This window comes from Dryas octopetala, chromosome 4, assembly GCF_963921425.1.
Source record: "Dryas octopetala chromosome 4, drDryOcto1.1, whole genome shotgun sequence".
Taxonomy (NCBI): domain Eukaryota; kingdom Viridiplantae; phylum Streptophyta; class Magnoliopsida; order Rosales; family Rosaceae; genus Dryas; species Dryas octopetala.
The window spans coordinates 22,141,108-22,162,248 of NC_141369.1; the positions used below are offsets into that span (position 1 = coordinate 22,141,108).

At 35.1% G+C, this 21,141-nt stretch overlaps 3 protein-coding genes across 3 annotated transcripts; 2 read left to right on the forward strand and 1 right to left on the reverse strand.

Moving 5' to 3' along the window:
- Positions 1–4,948: 4,948 nt before the first annotated feature.
- LOC147288237 (transcription factor MYB63-like) lies at positions 4,949–5,956 on the forward strand. The gene is made up of 3 exons (XM_086240995.1): positions 4,949–5,084; positions 5,213–5,342; positions 5,437–5,956. Exons 1-3 carry the CDS (start codon positions 4,949–4,951, stop codon positions 5,954–5,956), a joined length of 786 nt encoding a protein of 261 aa, XP_086097121.1.
- Positions 5,957–10,158: 4,202 nt separating this feature from the next.
- Positions 10,159–12,286, reverse strand: CYCD6;1 (Cyclin D6;1). The gene is made up of 6 exons (XM_086241626.1): positions 11,843–12,286; positions 11,647–11,727; positions 11,327–11,422; positions 11,040–11,241; positions 10,816–10,946; positions 10,159–10,716 (listed from the first exon to the last, which is right to left on the reverse strand). Exons 1-6 carry the CDS (start codon positions 12,017–12,019, stop codon positions 10,435–10,437), a joined length of 969 nt encoding a protein of 322 aa, XP_086097752.1. The 5' UTR covers positions 12,020–12,286; the 3' UTR covers positions 10,159–10,434.
- A 5,412-nt stretch (positions 12,287–17,698) lies between these two features.
- Positions 17,699–19,690, forward strand: PETC (photosynthetic electron transfer C). Its single transcript, XM_086241991.1, has 5 exons — positions 17,699–17,842; positions 17,955–18,196; positions 18,693–18,810; positions 19,020–19,202; positions 19,432–19,690. Exons 1-5 carry the CDS (start codon positions 17,804–17,806, stop codon positions 19,531–19,533), a joined length of 684 nt encoding a protein of 227 aa, XP_086098117.1. The 5' UTR covers positions 17,699–17,803; the 3' UTR covers positions 19,534–19,690.
- The last annotated feature ends 1,451 nt before the right edge of the window (positions 19,691–21,141 follow it).

The following is a 21,141-nucleotide window of genomic DNA, read 5'->3' on the forward strand; positions in this document are numbered from 1 at the left end:
ACAGTTACACCTTTACTGAATTCCGTTTCACTAAAAAGAATACAGCAACCTTATCAAAAAAAAAAAAAAACCAACAATACAACAAGTCATTGAGATGAGAGGAGTAGCCAACAATACAACGTCGTCCGATCACCTCACGCGCGACGAGTACACGACAGTCGCCACTGCCTCGATCTGTTTCTACCTGCAAATTTGATTCATCATATTTCAGAACCATAATTTCATTCAAAGTTCATTTAAAACTCATGTTTCACGAACTGAAACTGTTTCAAGAACTGAAACTGTTTCAAGAACTGAAACTGTTTCAAGAACTGAAACTGTTTAATCAATAAATTAAGTAAATTTGTATATACTTATAAATCAATTAAAAAACCCACATTTCTATCCGATTAACATAATTAAGCTAGAACTGAATTTTCAGAAAGTGAAACTAAATTTTCTAGAACTGAAACTGAATTTACACAGTTACACTAATTAAGCTAGAAACTGAAACTGAATTTGTTGAATTCAGTTGCACTTTTTAATCGCCGAGGTACCTGTTTAAGACCAGACAGTTCAACAAATCAAACAGGGTTCATAAAATTGATCGTTCAACGGCCGAGTCGGGCGGTGACCACCACACACAGTGGCTGCCTAGCCCCAATCAACACACAGACAATTACAGAACTCACCCAAAAATATTCTCGGACCTCGAATTGAGCTTTTAGGATTCGGGGGAGGCTGAACAGCAAAAAAAAACACCCAACCCGCCGCCACAAGTGGCGGATCTAGCGGTTGCAGCGGCAAACCAACCTAAAAACCAAGATTTGAGTTAAAACAACCCAACCAATAGCAAGAGCAGGTCGAGGGGACAAATATTGATACCTGGATCGACAGAAAACACCACCGGAATCGGCTCAAAAACCGTCGGAGAAGCCGCAGCTTTGTAGCTTCGCAAAAGCCGTGCCCAGTGGTGGTCGGAGTGAGGAAATGGCATGGAGAGACTCAGCGTGAAGAGAGGAAGATATTGGTGCCAGAGCTAGGTTGCGACGCTGCCGGAAAAGAGAGATCGCCGGCGAAGGCTTCGCTGCTGTTTGGCGTCGTTCCATCGCCGTCGAGGGTCGGTTGGATGATCGGTGGGCACCACCGTGTTCGTCGCGAGGAGAGGAAGCTATTGGTGCCAACCGGTTTCGTCCCCGTTGGCTGCCAGACGACGGCGATATCGCCGGTCAACAGGCGCGGGGAGAGAGAGTGTCGAGAGAGAAGAGAGAGATCGGGTTGGGGGAGAGAGAAAGTGATTTCCAAAATAGCTGGGCTTGATATTTTTTTAAGGTTATAATTGGAATATTGAAAATAAAAGGGGGTCAAACCTAGTTGGATATAGTTGACCAGGGGGTTTTGGGAGAGATTAAATCCTTAATAGGGGGTTTTGAATTAATTCAATTAAGGCTGGAGGTTTTGAATTATTCAACTTCAAAAGTGGGGGTTTATAATAATTTACATTTTATATAACATAGTAAAGAACTAAAGATTGACACCACCATACAAAGTTACAAACACAAGAAGTAAATCTAAATCCAAACTTATTTTATATATAATTGAATAGATTTGAATTCTATGTTCATCTTGGTTGTACTTATTTAATCCTATCGATATGTAAATTCATTTACACCCAAAAAGTGTTAAAAATATATTTTATCATTTGCTCCATATATACTACACAACTATTTATGATTAAAAGCCAAGTAAAAACAAGTAAAGGATCCGGATCTGTCAGAATATATCACTATATCTACATAAATCAAAATATCACAATAAATGCAATCATTAAATATATATATCACCGTAAATTAAACGTGTATCACAATATTAAATCAACCATTAAATATATTTTCTCTTACTTTAACTTCATTTTTAGCCTCTTAAGTCAACACTTGCATATCTATAAATTTAAACCAGATCATCATATCATGCACTGTTGTATTGTTGTGCATATCTCGATCATGAATAATTACGATCAACTTCTGACCATTAAGATGGTATAAATTAATAATTTATAACGTACGGAATGTGGAAACTGGAAACTAAACCATACTGGTTAAACCATCTATCCAATTGATATCTTTCATACAGCTTTTTTTACGCAAATGGGCATCTAACCTTGGATGCCAATGCTTTTCCAATCTTGTCTTATTAGAAAAATGGGCCTCTTTTTTGTGTGTGGATTATTGGGCCTTTAGATCCAACACCACAATCCAATCTTATTCAGCCACATCAAGCCAGACCATATTTAGTTATTGATATTTGATATATCATATAGCCATATAGGTTTCTTTCTTCATATTAAAGAAAAAATGAATTATATATGTCTTCCAGAAATTTCTGTTGACTGGAGGAACACGTGCTTTTAAACCGACAATAATTAATGAAATTTAAATCAGTGTGAATCCGTATAGTAAAAGTGTAAAACTGTTTGTTTTTTCTTTTCGTCTCCTTGCACGTTATCTTTTAAGTGGAAAGCAACGTATTAATTGTTGGTCCAACGTAACGTTGATGACATCGCCACTTCTACGTCACTTGCTGTCGTAATATATGTTGTCCTTCATAGAAGCATCGTGTCATAGATATCGGCTTCATCAAATTATTATTTAATGGGCAATTCATTTAAGTTTTAATATTATTATTAATAAAAATTAGAGATGATTACCTTTGAACTCAAAAATTCTTTTTAACAAAAAAAAAAATAATAAGTTTCACCACTAAACAAAAGGATTATTGACAATTAATTTAAGTTTTTGTAAATGTTAATGCATAAATTTGGATCGGTGTTTGATTCAACAGACACACAATGAACATAAAATGTATAGTGGTTCACCACGATCCATGTGATCGGATTACGTCCATTTAGGTCTTTAGGTTTTCACTATTAATAAATGTATTATATTGTACAAAGAGAGCATGAGAGCTCTAGATAGAAAATGAAATCTAGGTCTAGAGATGGAAGAGAGGAGAGATGGAGGGAGAGAGCATTTTCTATGTAGGTAAGAGTCCTTATTTATAAAGAATAGGGAGTCTTTTTCTTACAATTTCCAAGTGTGAGACTTTTGTATAAGTAAGGCCCAACTAAATCTCAATACAATATGGAGGCTCAAATACACACTCTTAAGGTCCCGACCTTGAGGTCGGTGGGTATTCGTCTCCTTATCAGAATTAGTTCTACTCGGTATCTATATATATATATTAACAATAATTAACTAATGAATTAATTAAGGATATCTCTATCCATCTAAACATTGCATGCATGATAACATCAGTTTATGTGCCCCCATGTGCCTGCCATCGATTTACATCATCTTGTAAATTATGTTATCTATATATCTTTCATGCTTTGAGGGTACGTTTAAAAGCATTTCTAATAAGCTCGGCAAAAGTCTTTAGCTGCTCAATTAGTTGTGCTAAGTTAGATAAATCATCTTCAACAACCTCTGCAAATGGGCTCGTCAAAATCAGAGTCCAAAGTCAGCTCGTCAGTTAAATGAATGAATTTGGCTATTTAAATCCTAAAATATTATTAAAATATTAATTTGGCTCTTCAAATCTTAGTAAATCTTAATTTTGTCTAAATAAGAAAAAAAAAAAAAAAGATTAGTGAAATTGAAGAGTATGTTGAAGTTAACAATTTTGAAGTAATAAATTTGATTATTCAAATTGCCACATAAGTCAACAAAGTAAAATTTGAAGAGTCAACAAAGTAAGATTTAATGAGCCAAATTTTAGAAGTCTCTTGGAGATGCTCTAATTCTTTTCTTTTTGGATTGTTAGGTAATTATTGATCAAGCCTTAGGTGAAAATCAAGATTCAACTTTGGCAATAACCAAAATTCATAGCTAAATGTGAGCTAACTAGATGCATAACCTAATTAATTGAGAATGTATGACGTGGGTAATATGGCCCCACTGATAGGGTATGATATCACCGACGAAACGAATTAGTCAGAAAATGTGTGTCACACCTTGTGTAACTAATAGTCAATTCTAACTAGGTATCGTAAATAGTAATCATTGATAGAGTTAATAGGCAATATAATATACTTCTAATAATATATGTGGGGTGTGAGCATAATTTGAGAAAAATCTTGCAGGAAATCACCAAGAAGAGCATTTCTAATATTGAGCTAGATAAAATTTCTGACCCAAACAAAAAAAGATCTAGATAAAATTAGTTAAATTAATAAATACGAGGATTGTTCTAAACTGCAGCACTTTTCCTATAGCAATGAATTGACCTCTTCGACCCGTTTAACGTGACTCCTTTTTTTTTTTTTTTTTTTTTTTGGCCATGAACGTGACTCCTTTTAAGTCACCTTTTCTGTCCACCCTGAAATTTATAGTATTATTTTATCAACATTTAATTGCGGTTTTTCAAAAAAACAATAACAAAAACAAAAAAGCATTTTCAGTGTACCTTTTATACTGGGCCTTCGGTGTCTAATTTATGTACGTAAAGACTTATCTTTGAATGAGTGTTTTCTTCTTTTCCTGTTTTATTTTTTGTTTTGTTTTTGATATATAGTGAAAGTAATCCAATTCAATAATTAACTTGGGAAACATAACTGGGTATTAAGGAGGTCAATCATTATTTGGTTTAATGGTAATAAGTTTTTTATTTGTGAGATAAAGTTATGAGTTTAAATTTCATCAACAACAATTAGTCATTGATTAATTAAAAATAATAATGACTGGGTACTATATATCATCTTCCTTTGTAAAATATTAAAATTTAAAGACCCACCTATGAGGCTATTGGCCCTCTTGAATTAAGCCATAGTATAATTGTGAGTAGTATAAATTATAACTGGAAGCGGAGTGTCATGTTGAGCTAGCTAGATAGAAAACTTGACTTTGAGACTGAAAAAGAAACAGAGAGAGAGAGAGATCAGAGCTAGAGGAGTGTGTTAACAACGTTGGAGATGGTGAGAGCCCCCTTCTATGACAAAAGCAGTGGACTAAGGAAAGGGGCATGGAGTGTAGAAGAAGACAACAAGTTAATAGCTTATATTCAAAGGCATGGCCATTGGAACTGGCGTGCGCTTCCCAAATATGCTGGTACGTACCCACATAAAAATTCTTCATCTATAAATTGGGGCCTCTAGCAGTAGTAGTATTGATGTGGTTTTGTTTTTAATTTGCATATATATGGTGGATCACATTAACTAATTCACATTAATTCACAGGCATATCAAGGTGTGGGAAAAGTTGCAGACTAAGATGGAAAAACTACCTTCGACCAGGGGTAAAACGGGGAAACTATACTCAAGAAGAAGATGATTTGATCATCAAATTACATCAACAATTTGGGAATAAGTAGGCAAATTTAATTGTTATTGATTCCTTCTTCAATTCATGAACCTTTAATTATGAATGAATTCATTTAATTGTCTGATATATATATATGCAGATGGTCAGTGATTGCTGCAAGATTAGCAGGAAGAACAGACAATGAGATAAAAAACCACTGGCACACCATAATTAAGAAGAACATTATGGCAAACCAGCAAAATCCAACGATTTCATCTGAAAATGATCAATTAGAAGCTGATGAGCAAAGTAATCATATCAAAGATGCTTCAAATTCTGTACATGGCCAAATTTTGGAGAGCTCTCCCTTGTCCCCAGAATCAGAAACAGAACTAGTTTCCAGTGAACATAACATTATTCATGAAGATAGTCTGGCTCAGGCTGCTTCATCATCAGAAACGTTATCCGAATTCGATCAATCCACGACGAGCAGTACTGGTGGGGATTTTTGGAGCGAACCATTTATAGTACAGGAGGACACTAGCATTAGTAGTAACTATCCTGCACCATACTTGAGCAGCTGGGACTGGGATCCTGAGGGAATTATAATTATGTCACCAGTTAGATCATATTCATATGTATCCTTGTATGATAATATTGATCATGGTATGGACTTGTGATCTACCAGGTCATGAAAACATTTCAACACAATTAATTAATAATGCATGCAAATTAATATATAAATGAATGTTTAGTTAGCTTTGTGTGCGTGTTTATATGTTACTTGTTATTACTTTTTCAGCCAAAGAGCATAAGTACCTGTATGTGCCTTATCAGCCTTTTTCTTGTAATAAAACAAAAGTATGTATAGCTAGCAGATAATTCATTTCCCCTAAAAATAAGCCAATATGCAAAGGTTGCATGGTAAAAAAGCTAAATCTTAACTTTGAAGCTGGCAGCTTCAGAGAAGTGGTCACTATGTATCATGGTTCCTTACTAGGAACCAGCTGGACTAAACTGCAAAGCATAATTAATATTATTCTTCCTTGGCAACTTTTTAAGGTAACAGTTGATCAGTGTGTACCAACACAAAATAATTGTGTTTAACACCATCGCAGTACTCTAGTTGCCAAGAAATGACCAACAACTACCAACTTTAGGAACAGAGGTCGAGCATGACATTAGTCAAGAAACAGATTAATTAGTGGCTCAGAAATTGGAAAATTTGAACTTGTGGCCAAGACTATGTGACCAAAACGCACTTTAAATAATTTATCTAAAGTAATTAGACCCTAGCGCCAAAGTTATTCCAAGTTAGGAAGAACACACTTAATTTCGTGCTTATTGCTACAAGTGCTAGCTCCTCAGTCCTCCCAAAAGCGGTGCTGTTATAATCTGCTTTTGCTTTGGAAAATACTGGGTATCCATTGTGAATTTGTAATGTAAACGCTGGTTTATTGTGTTACATTTATGCGTGACATTATCTTTTGCTTTTTGCTTTTTAGTTTTCGGGTCAAGAAGTCAGTCAACCCTGGGTTGAACTAATTGGCTACCAAACTGGAAAATGGGGTCATAATTATTAAACCACCGGCCAGTATCATTTTAAGGGAAGACCAGCGCCACACTGCACAGCACCAAATGGACCAGGCCCATAACAGAACTATTAATACTTTGGCCCATAAAAGTCCCACTGGCACTCTCCTAGACCAAAGTAGAATAAACGGTAAAAGCAACCCAAATATATGCAAAATGATTAAATGAATGAGTCCTGCAAATGAACACCAACATCAATCACATTGTTTTGATTATATGAATGAGTCTTGTAGTGCTAATGGTAGAGTGGAAAAGGACCTGGGGGTGTTGATTTCATAAGTAATTGCACATTGGCATTATAGGAGAGGCAATGAGCCACCCGCGCAGTACTTGGACTTGGAAATATTTGATATATATGGAGCCTTAAATTAATTATTACCCCAAGAGGAGACAGTAAGCCACCCTAGCAATTAGCAGAGCTAGCTATCACATTAATGAAGTTTTGGATGCTTATCATTTTTCCACCTTCTTCATACTTATAATTTAAGCAGAAGAACCTCTCTAGCTCTCTGTCACTGTCTCTGTTTTTGTCTCTGTCTCACTCTCTCTTTCTCTCGGAATCCATGTGACTTTGGCATGCAAGGGTTCCACAACTTAATTGCACTGAAACGTGTGTACTATATTGCACAGCAAAACCCAGAAAGACAAGTCATGATACAATGCATATATGGAAGAAGCTTCTCCACCTAGCTAAACACTAACTGCTACAACTACTGCAGCTGCTTTCTTCAATTCCTCTATTTATTTCGTGTGTGCTTTTTAGTTGGCAATGATTTTTTTTCTTTGAGCCTATAACAATAATTCTTTTCTTCATTTCCTAACTTCCCTGCAGGCTGCAGCCTCCAGCCTCCAGATATGCAATTCAATTGTTAGCTTCGATATATATGTAAATTAGGTTTTAGTATACTTTACCCACCTGAAATTTGAGTTCGATCTCATTTCATTGCCTAAAAAAAATTTGTGTCAATTTAGCACATGAATTAAAAATTTGTTGCAATGTACCACCTTGGGCTCATTCCGTCTAAACTTATGTTGAAAATTAAACTGTTTTGGTCTTTCTAAATCAGTTTTTTATTATGTCAAAGCAGATAAAGTATAAAAATACTTTTTTTTTTCCTAACAATAATATCTTGAAAAATACCAAAATACTCTTATTTTTTACAAAAATCTAAACGAAATTAGCCAGAGTTAGTACATTGCAACAAATTTTTAATTTATGTTGTAAATTGACACATTTTTTTTAAGTGTTAAAGTGAGATCGAACCCAAAATTTAAATGAGTACAATATTAAAAAGCTTGCACATTAATATATATAATGGCAAATACCCAACAAAATGAAAAAAAAAAAAAAAAAATCCCTTTTTCTCGAGGGGTCATGTCGACCTATAAAATATTGAAAGGATTGCATGCCATAATAAAACATAGACATTGTTATAACACATATTAATATGAAAATATCAAAAACTAGCATATATATATACATATGTATATGCAAGGATAAGATTTATGAGGAAAATATATCAAATGCATTTACGAAATATAGTTTAATTACAACTCATGAGGCAATTAATTAAGCAGATATATTCCATTTTTGTATTATATTATTAACTCCACAGTCTCCACCTCTCTATGAAGTTATGAACTGTGACAGTAGTCTCAGTTGAAATTTCCTAAAATAGTAACGAAAGGGGAAAAAGACAAATTAAAATGTTATGATTAGTTTAATAGCTTAGCAATAGCATCATCTAGTGGTGACCACCAAAGAAATGATCACATTATTCTGCCATGGTCCATGGATCAAGAGGATAAAACAGGCCCAGTACTCTCTCGATCTGTTCTGTAGTCTGTTCTACAGTACTGCACTCACCATTTCTACCCACTTCTCTTCCAAGTCAAACAGAATTTTGAAGAACCACTTCTATTAATATCATCCATATATAATTATATATGATAGAATATGTATTATAAACCATGGCCAAGGGTTGAACTGTTCATACATGATCTTTAATCTATGGAGAATAGGTCAAATGACCAACTACTACTACTTCAATGTCTGAATTCACCACCACCTTGACAAATTTTCAAACTCTATGGTTACCCTATTTTCCACATTGAATTTTAGAGTGTATTTTTTTATAGAAGTATAGAACTCATTTTTTATAGCATTGTTGGTTATTTTAATTTTATAGTCTTCCAATATTTTTTATTTAATGCCAGGCACTAAATAAAAAATGGTGGCGTGATGGTGTGTCGGAGACTCGGAGCAAGTACTTCCATAAAAGCATGATTAGATAAATCAAAACAAGATTTCAAATTTTGTCTTGTCAAGTCCTCCAAATTGCTAGTGCATACACGTATCACATTTCGATCAGAATTGAAGCAAACCATCACGTTATAAATTAAAATAAGAAAAACATTGGGTAAGTAAGTTGAACATTTTCCTTTTATCATATTACAAAACCAAGAAGGACTCTGTTTCTTCTGGTTTTTTTATTTTGGCTTTTTCTTCCTTTGGGCCTAATGCTACCAAGCCTACCATGCTTGCACCTTAAATATTGGTAATTATTCATTTGTGTCATAAGTTTAGCATCTTGGTCAAGTAAAAACCCTATAAAAATCCCAATCAAGACTGTCATTTATGTATTGAGAACTTCTGTGTAACACATGAAATATAAATTTTGAATAAATATTTTTCTTATTATAAATTTGTGCTGGTTGTGGTGACTGGTGAGTCAATTTTATTCTATGGTGCATATTGGATTACATTCGTCCAGTGGTCCATTTTGCTCTGTGAAGTTACCATCATCTTCCAGGTACAGAAACAGAGATCTCCAAAGTTGGTCCATGTATCTTTGATTTCCAAATCTCATCAGTGGGGGACCATCAAACGGTTCACATCCATCACATGATTAAATACCTTCTTAATTGCCACTAAAGATTAAATCTTCAAAACCTTCATAATCTCAAAGCCAAAAATAAAAATGAAAAACAATTCAAAGGCTGAATAAAGAAATATAGAATTTTTGCAGCTGTCCGATTTTATGGGTAACTGTTTCCTTGCAAAAGTCGCACTGTCCCAAGGGGCAGAAGGTACATGGGTAAAATCGTAATTTCAAAATTTTCCCGCGCTGACTGCAAGCAACATTATAACAGAAGCCGAAAGTACATTCATTATTTACCAAGGATGGATTATTTCTTATGTTATTTTGCTATTATTAATCCTCTGTCAGAAACCAAAGACACAAAACAACACAACCCCAACACATACACAGAATCGAAATTACAGGATTCAATTCAATATTTCAATTCAACCCTACAATTCAAAGTTATGTCTTGTCTTTGTTTGTTGCTAAAGAAAACAAAAAGAAGCAAAACTCCCCCTCTTGCTTTTAATTTCTTCTGCACTTCTGCTTGCCCAACAAAGTGTAACAAACACTGTTTGGGTTGGTCCACGACACATCATTTTCTCCTCTCTCTCTCTCTCTCTCTCTACCATCATTTGTTTTTTCTTTCCCCATTTTCTCATTGTTATTGGAGCAGAGCTAGTAGCTAGTGTCAAAGCTAGCTAAGTTAGGTAGGTCTCAGACTCTGAGCAGCGCTGGATGTGAGAGATTTGGACCCTGTGATTTTTACAGTATTCACTAATCTTTCTCTTCTTGATGTCCCTCTCTAGTCTTAAGGTGGTAATGCTAGTCACTGTGGTCTTCCCACTTTCTGCAGAGCTCGAAAAAGTGTGGTCTAACACATTGGCCGGAGTCACAGAGCTCCTGTACACAACCTCCAACACTGAATCGTACCCATCCACCACACTGTCTTGCATTGCACTGTAGCATTGCAACATGTTTTCCTACAACAAAAACAAAAACAAAACAAAATTGCCATATAAGTAATGAAATATACTTTCATAAAGAAAGAATAAGTGAAAAAAACGAACGGAAGTATTTACCTTATTTACATATGAACAGTTGGAAAGTGCTTTTTTAAAGCAGGGATGTTGCATTGGGAATAACTCATGAGATGCAGAGAGGAGAGCAGAGGCAGCAATTATTGATGGCTTAAACACCAAAAGCTTAATTTCTGAAAATTAAACAAGAAAAGATTGGTAAAGTACTGTTGAAGGTGGAATTAATTAAAAAGTCCTTAATTTTATCTTATGGGGGAGCTAGGTACCCTTTTGAGCTTTGAAGATTATTTGGGTGGCTCTGGCTTTGAGAGCCTGCAGCAATGGTGGGTCTTCTGGTTTAAACAGAGAAACGAAGAAGGAGATGAAAGAGAAGGGAGTGACAGAGCGCATTCTCCATTTCAGAGCTCCTAAAATGAGGACTTCCATCCGCTTTATCGTTTGTGTGTCGAAAATGATGCCTCCATCACCCTAACATATTCGCCAAAACATTAATCAAATGTGTGATTGATAGAACATCACTGACCGATCGATCTGCAGAAAGTTTTAGTTTTACCTGAACATCAACGAGAGAGAACTCTGTTTTCTTCATCTTGAAAGCTAAAGAAACGCAGGAGATTGCGAGAAGCTTTATGATCCATGGCTTTGGTTGCTGTAATTATTATACCAAGTATATGATTTAGATCTCATCAAAGAGATTTGAACCCAGAAACAATTTCTAATGGTACAATTTTTGTTGTTGGCATTTGGGAAAGAACCCTCCTTGCTTTGAAAACCCAAATGATCAAATGCAATTTTGGGTTTGAAAAAGCAAGAAACGTGCTTCCAAATGTTGAGTCTTTTAAGAAGCAAACACAATGGTGTTGGTTTCTTTACCAGCATTCCTTGGCAGGACAAGAACCGATCGAGATAATTGACAGCAAGGTACGATAAGAGGTTATCAGAGTTGCAACAGAGCTGCAATGACAACAACGTAAATTATAACAAACTCTGAACACATAAAAGAAAAAGGGAAATAGTTACTGGGTTCTTGAATTTGCAAATAGGACTCAATTTAAATGATTTCTTATACCTGAGAGATGGAAGCCATAGCTTCCCTTCGAACGGAGATGTCAAAGTCTCTAGCTTGAAGGCTTTGGAAGTAATTCTCTGATGGCATGTGATCAGATTCGATGTAAAACAGAGAAGTGAGTGAATCGGAGTGGAGGTCATGGGAAATTGTTAGTGGGTTTTCGAGGTCGAACTCCATGGATTAGTCTGTGAAGGTTTTCAGTGGATGTGAGGAGGACAGAGCACGCAAGACATTGTTGGCAAGTGGTAAGATAAATAAAGCAGAGAATTTGGTGTTTTGTTGTTCTCAAAAGAAAAGGGTGTGGGTGTGGGTGTGGGTGTGGGTGTGTAGTGAAGTGAGTGTGGGTGAAGACTTGAACTTCACTCCTTTACAGCTCTCGATCTCTATCTCTCTCTCGGTCTCTCACTCCTTATATTGTTTTGCAAATTGCATTGACATAGCCAGATAGGCTGCTATCTCTTTTTTCTCTCCCTCTCTCACACACATTGGGAAAGAAATATGGGATGCCACTGTGAGGGTTTTGATCAGATGGATCGGAGCTGGATGGAGTGTGGAATGCACCTCAAGCTAGATTGGTTGGAATAGAAAGTTGGGTTTAAGTAATTAATTGTCTTTGACCTTTTGTTATTTGAGCCAATCCACTCTTACACCAACGTGTATATATTTCTTAAAGCGAAAAATGTTATGGACTTCCTTTAAACGATCTAATATAAAGATTGGATTCAAAATGATTAATTTTTGACCATTTATTTGTGAAAAAATACAAATACTTATGAGACAAATACATATTGACTGGTTTATATATATATTGTTGAAATAAAATTTTAGTAATGATGTATATATTTATTGTTTTTATATCTCTCATTATATAATATAAAACTTAATGATAAAAATAAATAAGATATAAATTTTTCTCTACATTATTGATTTATTCATTAACAGTTTAAGTTTTTAAAATAAAAAAAAATAAAAAAAATTTGAAATCTAATGATTATTTCACATGCTACTAAAGCTCTAATTCTAAGAGATGATTTAATATCACTTCTAAATGAATGGTATCAAAATATCAAAAAAAAGTTTTGTTCCAAATTTAAGCAACCCTATTGATATTTGAGAGAGAGATAAAGCTGGCAACTAGGAATAAGAGGAAGTAAGAAACATGTTTATAAAATTTTGAATCGACCTAAGCTCGTCGCATCCTATAAATTAAAAGCATGGAAAGTCAAGTGGGCCTCCAATCCACAGAAAAATTATTCGAGCAGTGCAAGGACAGGGTTGAAACGTTGCAGCTTCACACCAAACCATGTAACCACTCCAAGTCTAAGCGTGAAAGTCTTTAACATATATATATGGATCCACAGTTCTTTCCCATTCACTATTTGACCATACCTATATAAAGTGATTTAAATATATATGGACCCAAACACAGAAACAATGCAATTCAGTCTTTTCATGTCCATGGCAGGGTGACAGCTTAGAGCATATGTCCCGTATTGAATGAGTCTCCATTCTTCCTTACAAGCAGAAGAGACTAATGAAGGGACAAAAACTTTACCACTTATATAGATACTCATCTACTACTACAACTACTAGTACTGCATCATAACATGCATGAACATCACACATGCACAATGAATATATAATATAATCTTAATGGGGTTTGATTAAATTCAAGTCAATGAGTAATATATATGCCGTAAGTTGAATATAAACTAAGATTTTCTACATATTTTATCGTGACTTAGCTGAAGTTTATAAATATATATATGTATATATGTGCTTGTATTAAGTGCTAGCTAGTTCCTCATAGCAATTAAGTTGGTAATTAACTGTTGCCCAATAATACTCAAAAATACGGAATCATATATAATTGAGTGAACTTAATTAATAGAAATAATCGTCCAAGGGACACAATGTACATGTCTTTAAATTACATTTACATTCATGCAGCTATCCAAGTAGCCATCAAATAATGACTTCACATATTATATATAGTCCTTAAAAAAAATCATTTTGGTATATATTTTTTCTTGTTTTGGATTATTTCAGTTTATAAACAATTACTTGTAGGATGTATGCATTTGCAGACTAGCCAAATTACTTGTACAGTGGACATTAATAAACATATATAATGTGTCCTACTACTCAACCACATACCTATCTATATATATATATATACATATATATATGTTTCTTATACCAAGTAATTAAGCATGATTAGGCCTTTGGGTGAGACTAGGACTAAATCTATATTGTTCACTATGATATGAGTAATTGAGTACTGTATGACAGAGAGAGACACAAAGGACCATCGATCATTAAGAACTTTCTAAATGGAAGTGTGGTTTTATATGTATGTTATGTCCCCTGTATATAGCAGTAGCCGAAATCATGGTCCCCTTTTAATTTCCTGCATACACTATACTATTGTAATCTATGATATATCCTCCTCGATCAATCAATTAATGTATGATATATATCGATCAACCAAATGCTAATGAGTAATGAGAACACATACGGCTATAATACGTCTCATTCACAAAAGCCAAACAATATTCATATGACTGGCATTGTTAAGTGAAAAAAGGTCCCCACATTCTCAAATTTGCACCTACTTCTGAAATTACTCACTAATCCAATTAATACTTTGACCGATCGCTTTTGATCCTCAAACCCACATGGAGCTGCCTATAGTTCCTTTCAATATCTACCTCTTAATTATGCATAAACAAAAAGTCATTAAAGGAAATATATATGCCAATTAATTAATTAACCTCAATTAATATATATTATGGTATATTGAATTACTAATCATGGGCTTGATAGACGACTTTGAGTAATGGGGGATTGAAATGGTGATCAAGACCGCATAGTCGTACGCGTACGATAAAATTTGAAGTTATATTAAATTAGTATTAGATAGTTTGGCATGTGTCAATACTCAATAGCAATGTTGCATTCATTGTGTAAGTAAAAGAAAAAAGGAAAAAGAAAAAAAGAAAGACACAAATAATTAATGTGTCCTTGGAGAAAGGCACACCCAGCTGCATCATATCTAATAATTAGTCCGTAATACACTAATACATAATAATGAAATATTGTCATCATTTCCAATTATTAACAGAGTGCATGTTTGGGGTGTTTGATTACCCTTGATTTAACTGCTTCACAATTTCTTGAATTTGAGTTCTTACTTGTTTTGAGTGCTTGTATTAATACCTTATATTGCTTAGGGTGCAAATCGAGTTATGTCATGTTGTATTGGATGATATTATTTAGTGTTTGTGTTAAATATTAATTATTTTTAATTTATATTTAATTAATTGTATTAAATAACTTAAAATTAATATCAAATTTAACGTGAACTAATTAAAAAATCAGATGAAGTCACCTACACTAAATGGCTCCGACCTTAAAAGAATCATGGGTTCTTGATTGTACCATAGCTGTACCAGTACAGTTGTAAGGCACGAATTGAGTTTGGAACAAATTCGGTTTAATATATATAATAATGACAAAGCGAACAATAATCAAATTTTTTTCGTTGTGATGCCATCAGGCACAGAGACAGAGATTGTTCCTAATGAATAGTCAATTTCACATTTTCAAATTTCAACTTCTAAAGATCTCAATTCATATGAGCAATTAATTTAGGGTTCAGATACCATTAATATTTTAAAACCATTTTTTTTTCTTTTTTAATTTTCTCTAATGAAGGAGTAATTAATGAGTAAGGAGCGGCCAATAGGATTCTACCGTTCTACGTACTGGTGAGTGAATTACAAGGAATATATAGTAAACTAAAATCTGAAGTTGAATATTGGGAGAAGTACTTCTAAATTTGGCGTAAGTTGTGAGACAAAAAGCTAAGGATATCAGAAGAAGCCAAAAAACATTTACTTAGGTGTTTAATTAAATTAATTAATCACTTGGAAATGCCTAATTGCTTTGAAGAACGTTCCATTTTCTTTTGGGGGTTGCTTCAAGCTTGCTCCATCTCGAACCCCTACTTTTAATCATTGATATGGGTACCTTGTATCTTTTGTCTTCCTACTTTCTTTTACTTTCCTTGTTGGGTGTCTTCATCTTTGACGAAAACAATGGGTTGTTCTCTTTAGTTCCCTCTACATTGGTGCAAGAGAAAGCAAAAGAAACCCAAACACCCATTCTAAAATCTAATATGTAGTCCCTTTTACTTTTTGCTCTCTAGCTATATATAAAAAGATCAATTAAGTTGTTAATGAAAGAGTTTTGCAAAAGGGTGAGAGGGGCAGAGAGTGAATAGAGGAAGAGATTGCACGCTTGGGAATGATATTCAGAAGAGAGAGAGAGAGAAGCATGCACATGATGAGTGCATGTTTTCACGCCATACCCCCATGCAGATAACACCATCATTGATAGTTTTTTGGCGATTGCAATTCATGGTGTAGACAGGGGAAGTGGACCTTGTTCTACTCTGGGACAAAGGCAAAAACTTAGCTATAGCTATATCAATTATTTGTGTTCTTTGGAAGGGAATTGGCATTTGGAATCTTGCTGCATGCGAACCTACCACAAAAAACAGCTGCGGTTGTAGTAATTTTTTAGTGCATGTGTCTATAACTTAATTAACCTAACACTTGTATAATTATTAATAGTTTATTTTAAATTCAGTTTTTATCTATGTTATAATACATGAAATAATATATATTCTCTTTAAATTAGGATATATATAGTCTTTATCATCTATATTCTCTTAGTACTATAATTCTTTTTGGCCGGAACTTATTTATTCAATCCAAATTATCCAATCCGTCAAACTCTTAAAGCCGATCAAATTGATCGATTGAATTTTGAACATCTTTAATTATTCATGTATAAACTTTCTTTGCTCATTTATTTTGCAACAGCTATGAGTTCATATTCATTGCCCAAGGACTAGCTAGCTTCTGGATTAGTCTACGAAAGTGTCCCATTTTGTTGTTTCCCTAACCCTAGTGAGGCTCGGATGTAGACTTGGGAAACAAATATCATGAAGTATTAAGGACATGAGGCACGGGATAGGATGTGGTTAAAAATATGTTCATTTATTTTTTTGAAGCATAAAATATAGACTATTATCTACCTGGTAAAGGCTTGTAAAAAAAAAAAAACAAAATTGGAGCAGGGTCTGTTGTTTCGATAGTTCCCCCTTTGTTAGAGCTTTTTTGCTTGATGATTTAGTAGACATTTTAAAGCTCTGTGACATATTTATTGTCCCTTCTAATTATTTTTAAGATACAATGAGTTGTATTTATGTTTTACATAAAAATCAATTTGCAAGGGGAGTACATATGTGAGAGAGAGAGAGAGAGAAGGAATGTCAAAGGTTAGTTTTCAAGTGAAAAAACAAAAGGCATATATAGTGGATTGTTTAGTATTTGATGTTTGACTTATGTGAAATCATGAAATAGTGATAGTGATCAAACATTGTCACTCGTCAGCAGACGTATGTTCACACCTTTTATTTTCACAGGGCTCTATTCTTGTATATATTGACCAAACATGTTTCCAAAGGTCACCAAAATAACATTGTTTTCACTTTCACCAACAAAATGTTGACTAGAGCTATATTGAGACAAAGCCCAATATCCGAACCACCAATATATATATGCTTGTTGGGCAAGACCACGTACACACATCTACTATCTCCTAATATTGGGCCTTCAAATTTGGGCATCAGCCCTTTTCATTGTGCTAAACAATAGCTACAGTATTGCCCCAACCAAAGCTCATTGGGCCTGGGATTGGGCTTGAACAATAGCAACAGTAACTGCCCCACTTATATGGAAGAGAGATAAAATCTTGATCATGAACATGTGGTTATGTGGCCTCCTTTTGGCTATGCGCCTTATCCACTAGTTGTTGTGGTCGTTGTTACAAAACCCAATTTCACATAAAAAAGAGAAGCCAAAAGTGTATCATCTCTAAGAATCTCATACAATGGCTTCCTCTACTCTATCTCCTGCTACCACTTCACAGGTAAAAGTGTAAAACCAGCTCGATCTCTTGGTACTTACTTATGTAGGTGCATCATAGTTAGCTAGTAGCTATCTGCTGCTTGCTATATGTTTATGTGTTTGAATATTTTCAGCTATGCTCTGGGAAGAGTGCAATGTTCTCTTCAGCACAGGCCCTTGTTGTGAGGACCAAGAGGACCCAGATGGTGGGGAAGGGAAAGGGAATGAAAATCACATGCCAGGCTTCGAGTATTTCGGCTGATCGAGTGCCAGACATGGGTAAGAGGAAGCTTATGAATCTGCTTCTTCTGGGTGCCCTCTCCCTACCCAGTGGTTACCTGTTGGTTCCTTATGCTACTTTCTTTGCCCCACCTGGGTGAGTTTTCATACTTTTCATACCCTTTTTCTTTAATCTACATGTATATGTGATTGGTTGTGGAATTTGGGGATTATCATTGGGTGGTCCATTGTAATTGGACTACTAGCTACCATGTAAATCATATTGACTGACCCAAAGTAGTTTAGGAGAAAATATTCACTTGAAAATTACTATCACTTTTGCCTTTTGATTTATATATTTTTCAAACTGAGCTATTGGTCTTTATGAGAATGATCAGGAATTCAGATTTTTCTGAAAGTGAACTACATCCTCATTGAGAAGTGTAGAACCAAATAGCATATTAGAATTTATTATTTGACAGAGAACCATACCCATTCCTCTTGACATGTGAGTTTATCTCTTATTTGTTAGGTGTGAGCCAACAATTAATTTATATATTCTGATGCTCATACTCTTATTTTGGCATTAATTAATAGTTTATCTTTAGCTCTTTGACATAGTTATTTGAATCTTAATTGGAGAACAAGTATAGCTCTGGTGGTGGTGGTGGTGGTACTGTTGCCAAGGATGCTATTGGAAATGATGTCATTGCATCTGAATGGCTTAAGACCCATGGCCCTGGTGACCGGACTCTCACACAAGGATTGAAGGTACTCATACATCTTATTGCTGGAACTGAATGCCTTCCTTAAAAGTTAAGCATGGTCTGTCTGGTTATGAATTTTCCCGTAATGCTTCTCCCTTAAAAGTCTCATTTGCAATTAAAGAAGAAGCACTATGGGATTATGATACTTTTATGTGGTGCTCAACCATTTCCAAAATCAGATTGAGAATGTAATTTGGATTCTTTGATTACCAGGGAGATCCTACCTACCTTGTTGTGGAGAAAGATAAAACTCTTGCCACATATGGAATCAATGCTGTGTGCACTCACCTTGGTTGTGTTGTGCCATGGAACAAGGCTGAGAACAAGTTCATATGCCCCTGCCATGGATCCCAATACAATGACCAGGGAAGAGTTGTCAGAGGACCTGCACCTTTGGTGAGTTCATTTCCCACTTCTATCAACTCTTGGAAATTCAAAATTCAAAATTTTCTGCTTTTATACCACAGTTTTCTAGCTTCTATAGCTAGCAGCCTAACACAAAATTTTATATCTGCTACCCATTAGGCAATCAAATGGTGCATACATCATGTTGAGCTTCTTTTTTTTTTTTTTTTTTTTTTTTTTTTCTGTATTAACCAAGTTTTAATTTCATTTTCTGGAACAGTCTCTGGCATTGGCTCATGCTGATGTTGATGATGGGAAGGTACTGTTTGTTCCTTGGGTTGAAACAGATTTCAGAACCGGTGATTCTCCATGGTGGGCTTGAACATCACAACCCATCCCTCTCGTATGATATATGAAATTTCAAGTGTTTGTCTTTGTTTGACTACTTTGTATCATTCATAAACAAACCTGTATCATACGGTTCATCTTTGTTAACTTGAGCATAAAATATATGCAAAGAGGACCTAATTTTTTGAACATGGAAATTTCTGATTATCTTTTCTTTGGATAAAATTTGTGGCTATTTCGAAATAGATTGACATTGAACCGTTGTAGACTTGCACTTTCGATGCTTCAAATATTGTTTTTGTATATTTATTATAAAAAAAAATTTGTCTTTGTATATACATGCAACCCCACGTAATTTCTTTTCCCAAACATGTACAATAGTTTTCCAATTATTTTAATGGATTATTCAAATATTCAAAGTAAAATATCACTTTGCAACTTGCTGATACTCATATCGATTGAGTAGAATTACACGTCGTAGAAATGGAAACGACGAGACTTGAGTGATATATGAATTGTTGTTTGCCTAGACGTGGGCTAAGAAAAAGACTTAAAAGACTAGGAATGCGTCCATAGGTCCGAAGAGTAGTGTGGATGGGGCGCCCAAACATGGGCTCGAGATCCAAAGGACCAAGGCCTAATCATGGGCTTGGTGCCCAAGAAACGCGAGGCTAGGTTAGCTTCAATTTGAACATGGGTGGTAGCATGTGATGGACCATGAGTTGGCATTCATACATACGAGCGCTCGATATCATAAAGATGCAAGGCCTGAGTGAGCCTCGATGTATTGAATGTGCAAGGCTAAACATAACTTAGCCTCAATACTAATATAAGGCTTAAGTTCAATTATTTAGGCTTAAGGCTTAGTTTTAAGAGAGTCTCCCACACCCAGGGGACGCTCTGGGAAGGGAAGCGGTCTGGAGATGACTCGTTATCGATATCGACCCATGATCGCACTCAGGGACCCAAGAAAAGAAGTTTCAAGAAGTAAGGTATGTAGGCAACGAGGATGAAATGGATAGGCTTCTTGGTTAGAAGGCACCGTTTGCGCGAAAGTTAGCCTAGGAGGAGACATGTTCTACCTAGATAAGGGGTCATGGCTTATTCGAAATTACGACTTACGATGCAAGCTATTAGGAACCCTAATTCAACAATGACTAGGAAACCCTCGACCATAACCACTGTAAATAAGTCACACTAGCCCTTAGGTAAGGCATGCAACTCCAAGCTCTTTAGAATACTCTGAAAGAAGGTGTGCTTATTGACTTTGAGTGTGGGAGGATATTTGGCTAGTACGGCGGTACCACACTGGTGACCTCTTACGCTTAGCATTCTTTGTTTTAGTGTGTAGGTTAGAAGAAGAGTGACATGGTAATTGACATAGGCCTAGACATAAAGGTCAAAGACTAAATTAACCGCAGGATGAGTTTTAGCGCATTAACACAACCAAAGCCAAAAAAATGTAAAATATCACTGTGACAATTGATTAACAAGAAACAAGTCAAATTCATTGCACATTTTTTTGGTTTTAGATACGAGATTTCATTGCTGAGAATTTACCAATCAATTGGTTCAACCTGAACGACTAAACAATGAAATTTATGTCTTCATACATGATAGAGCCATAGGCATTATACACTTG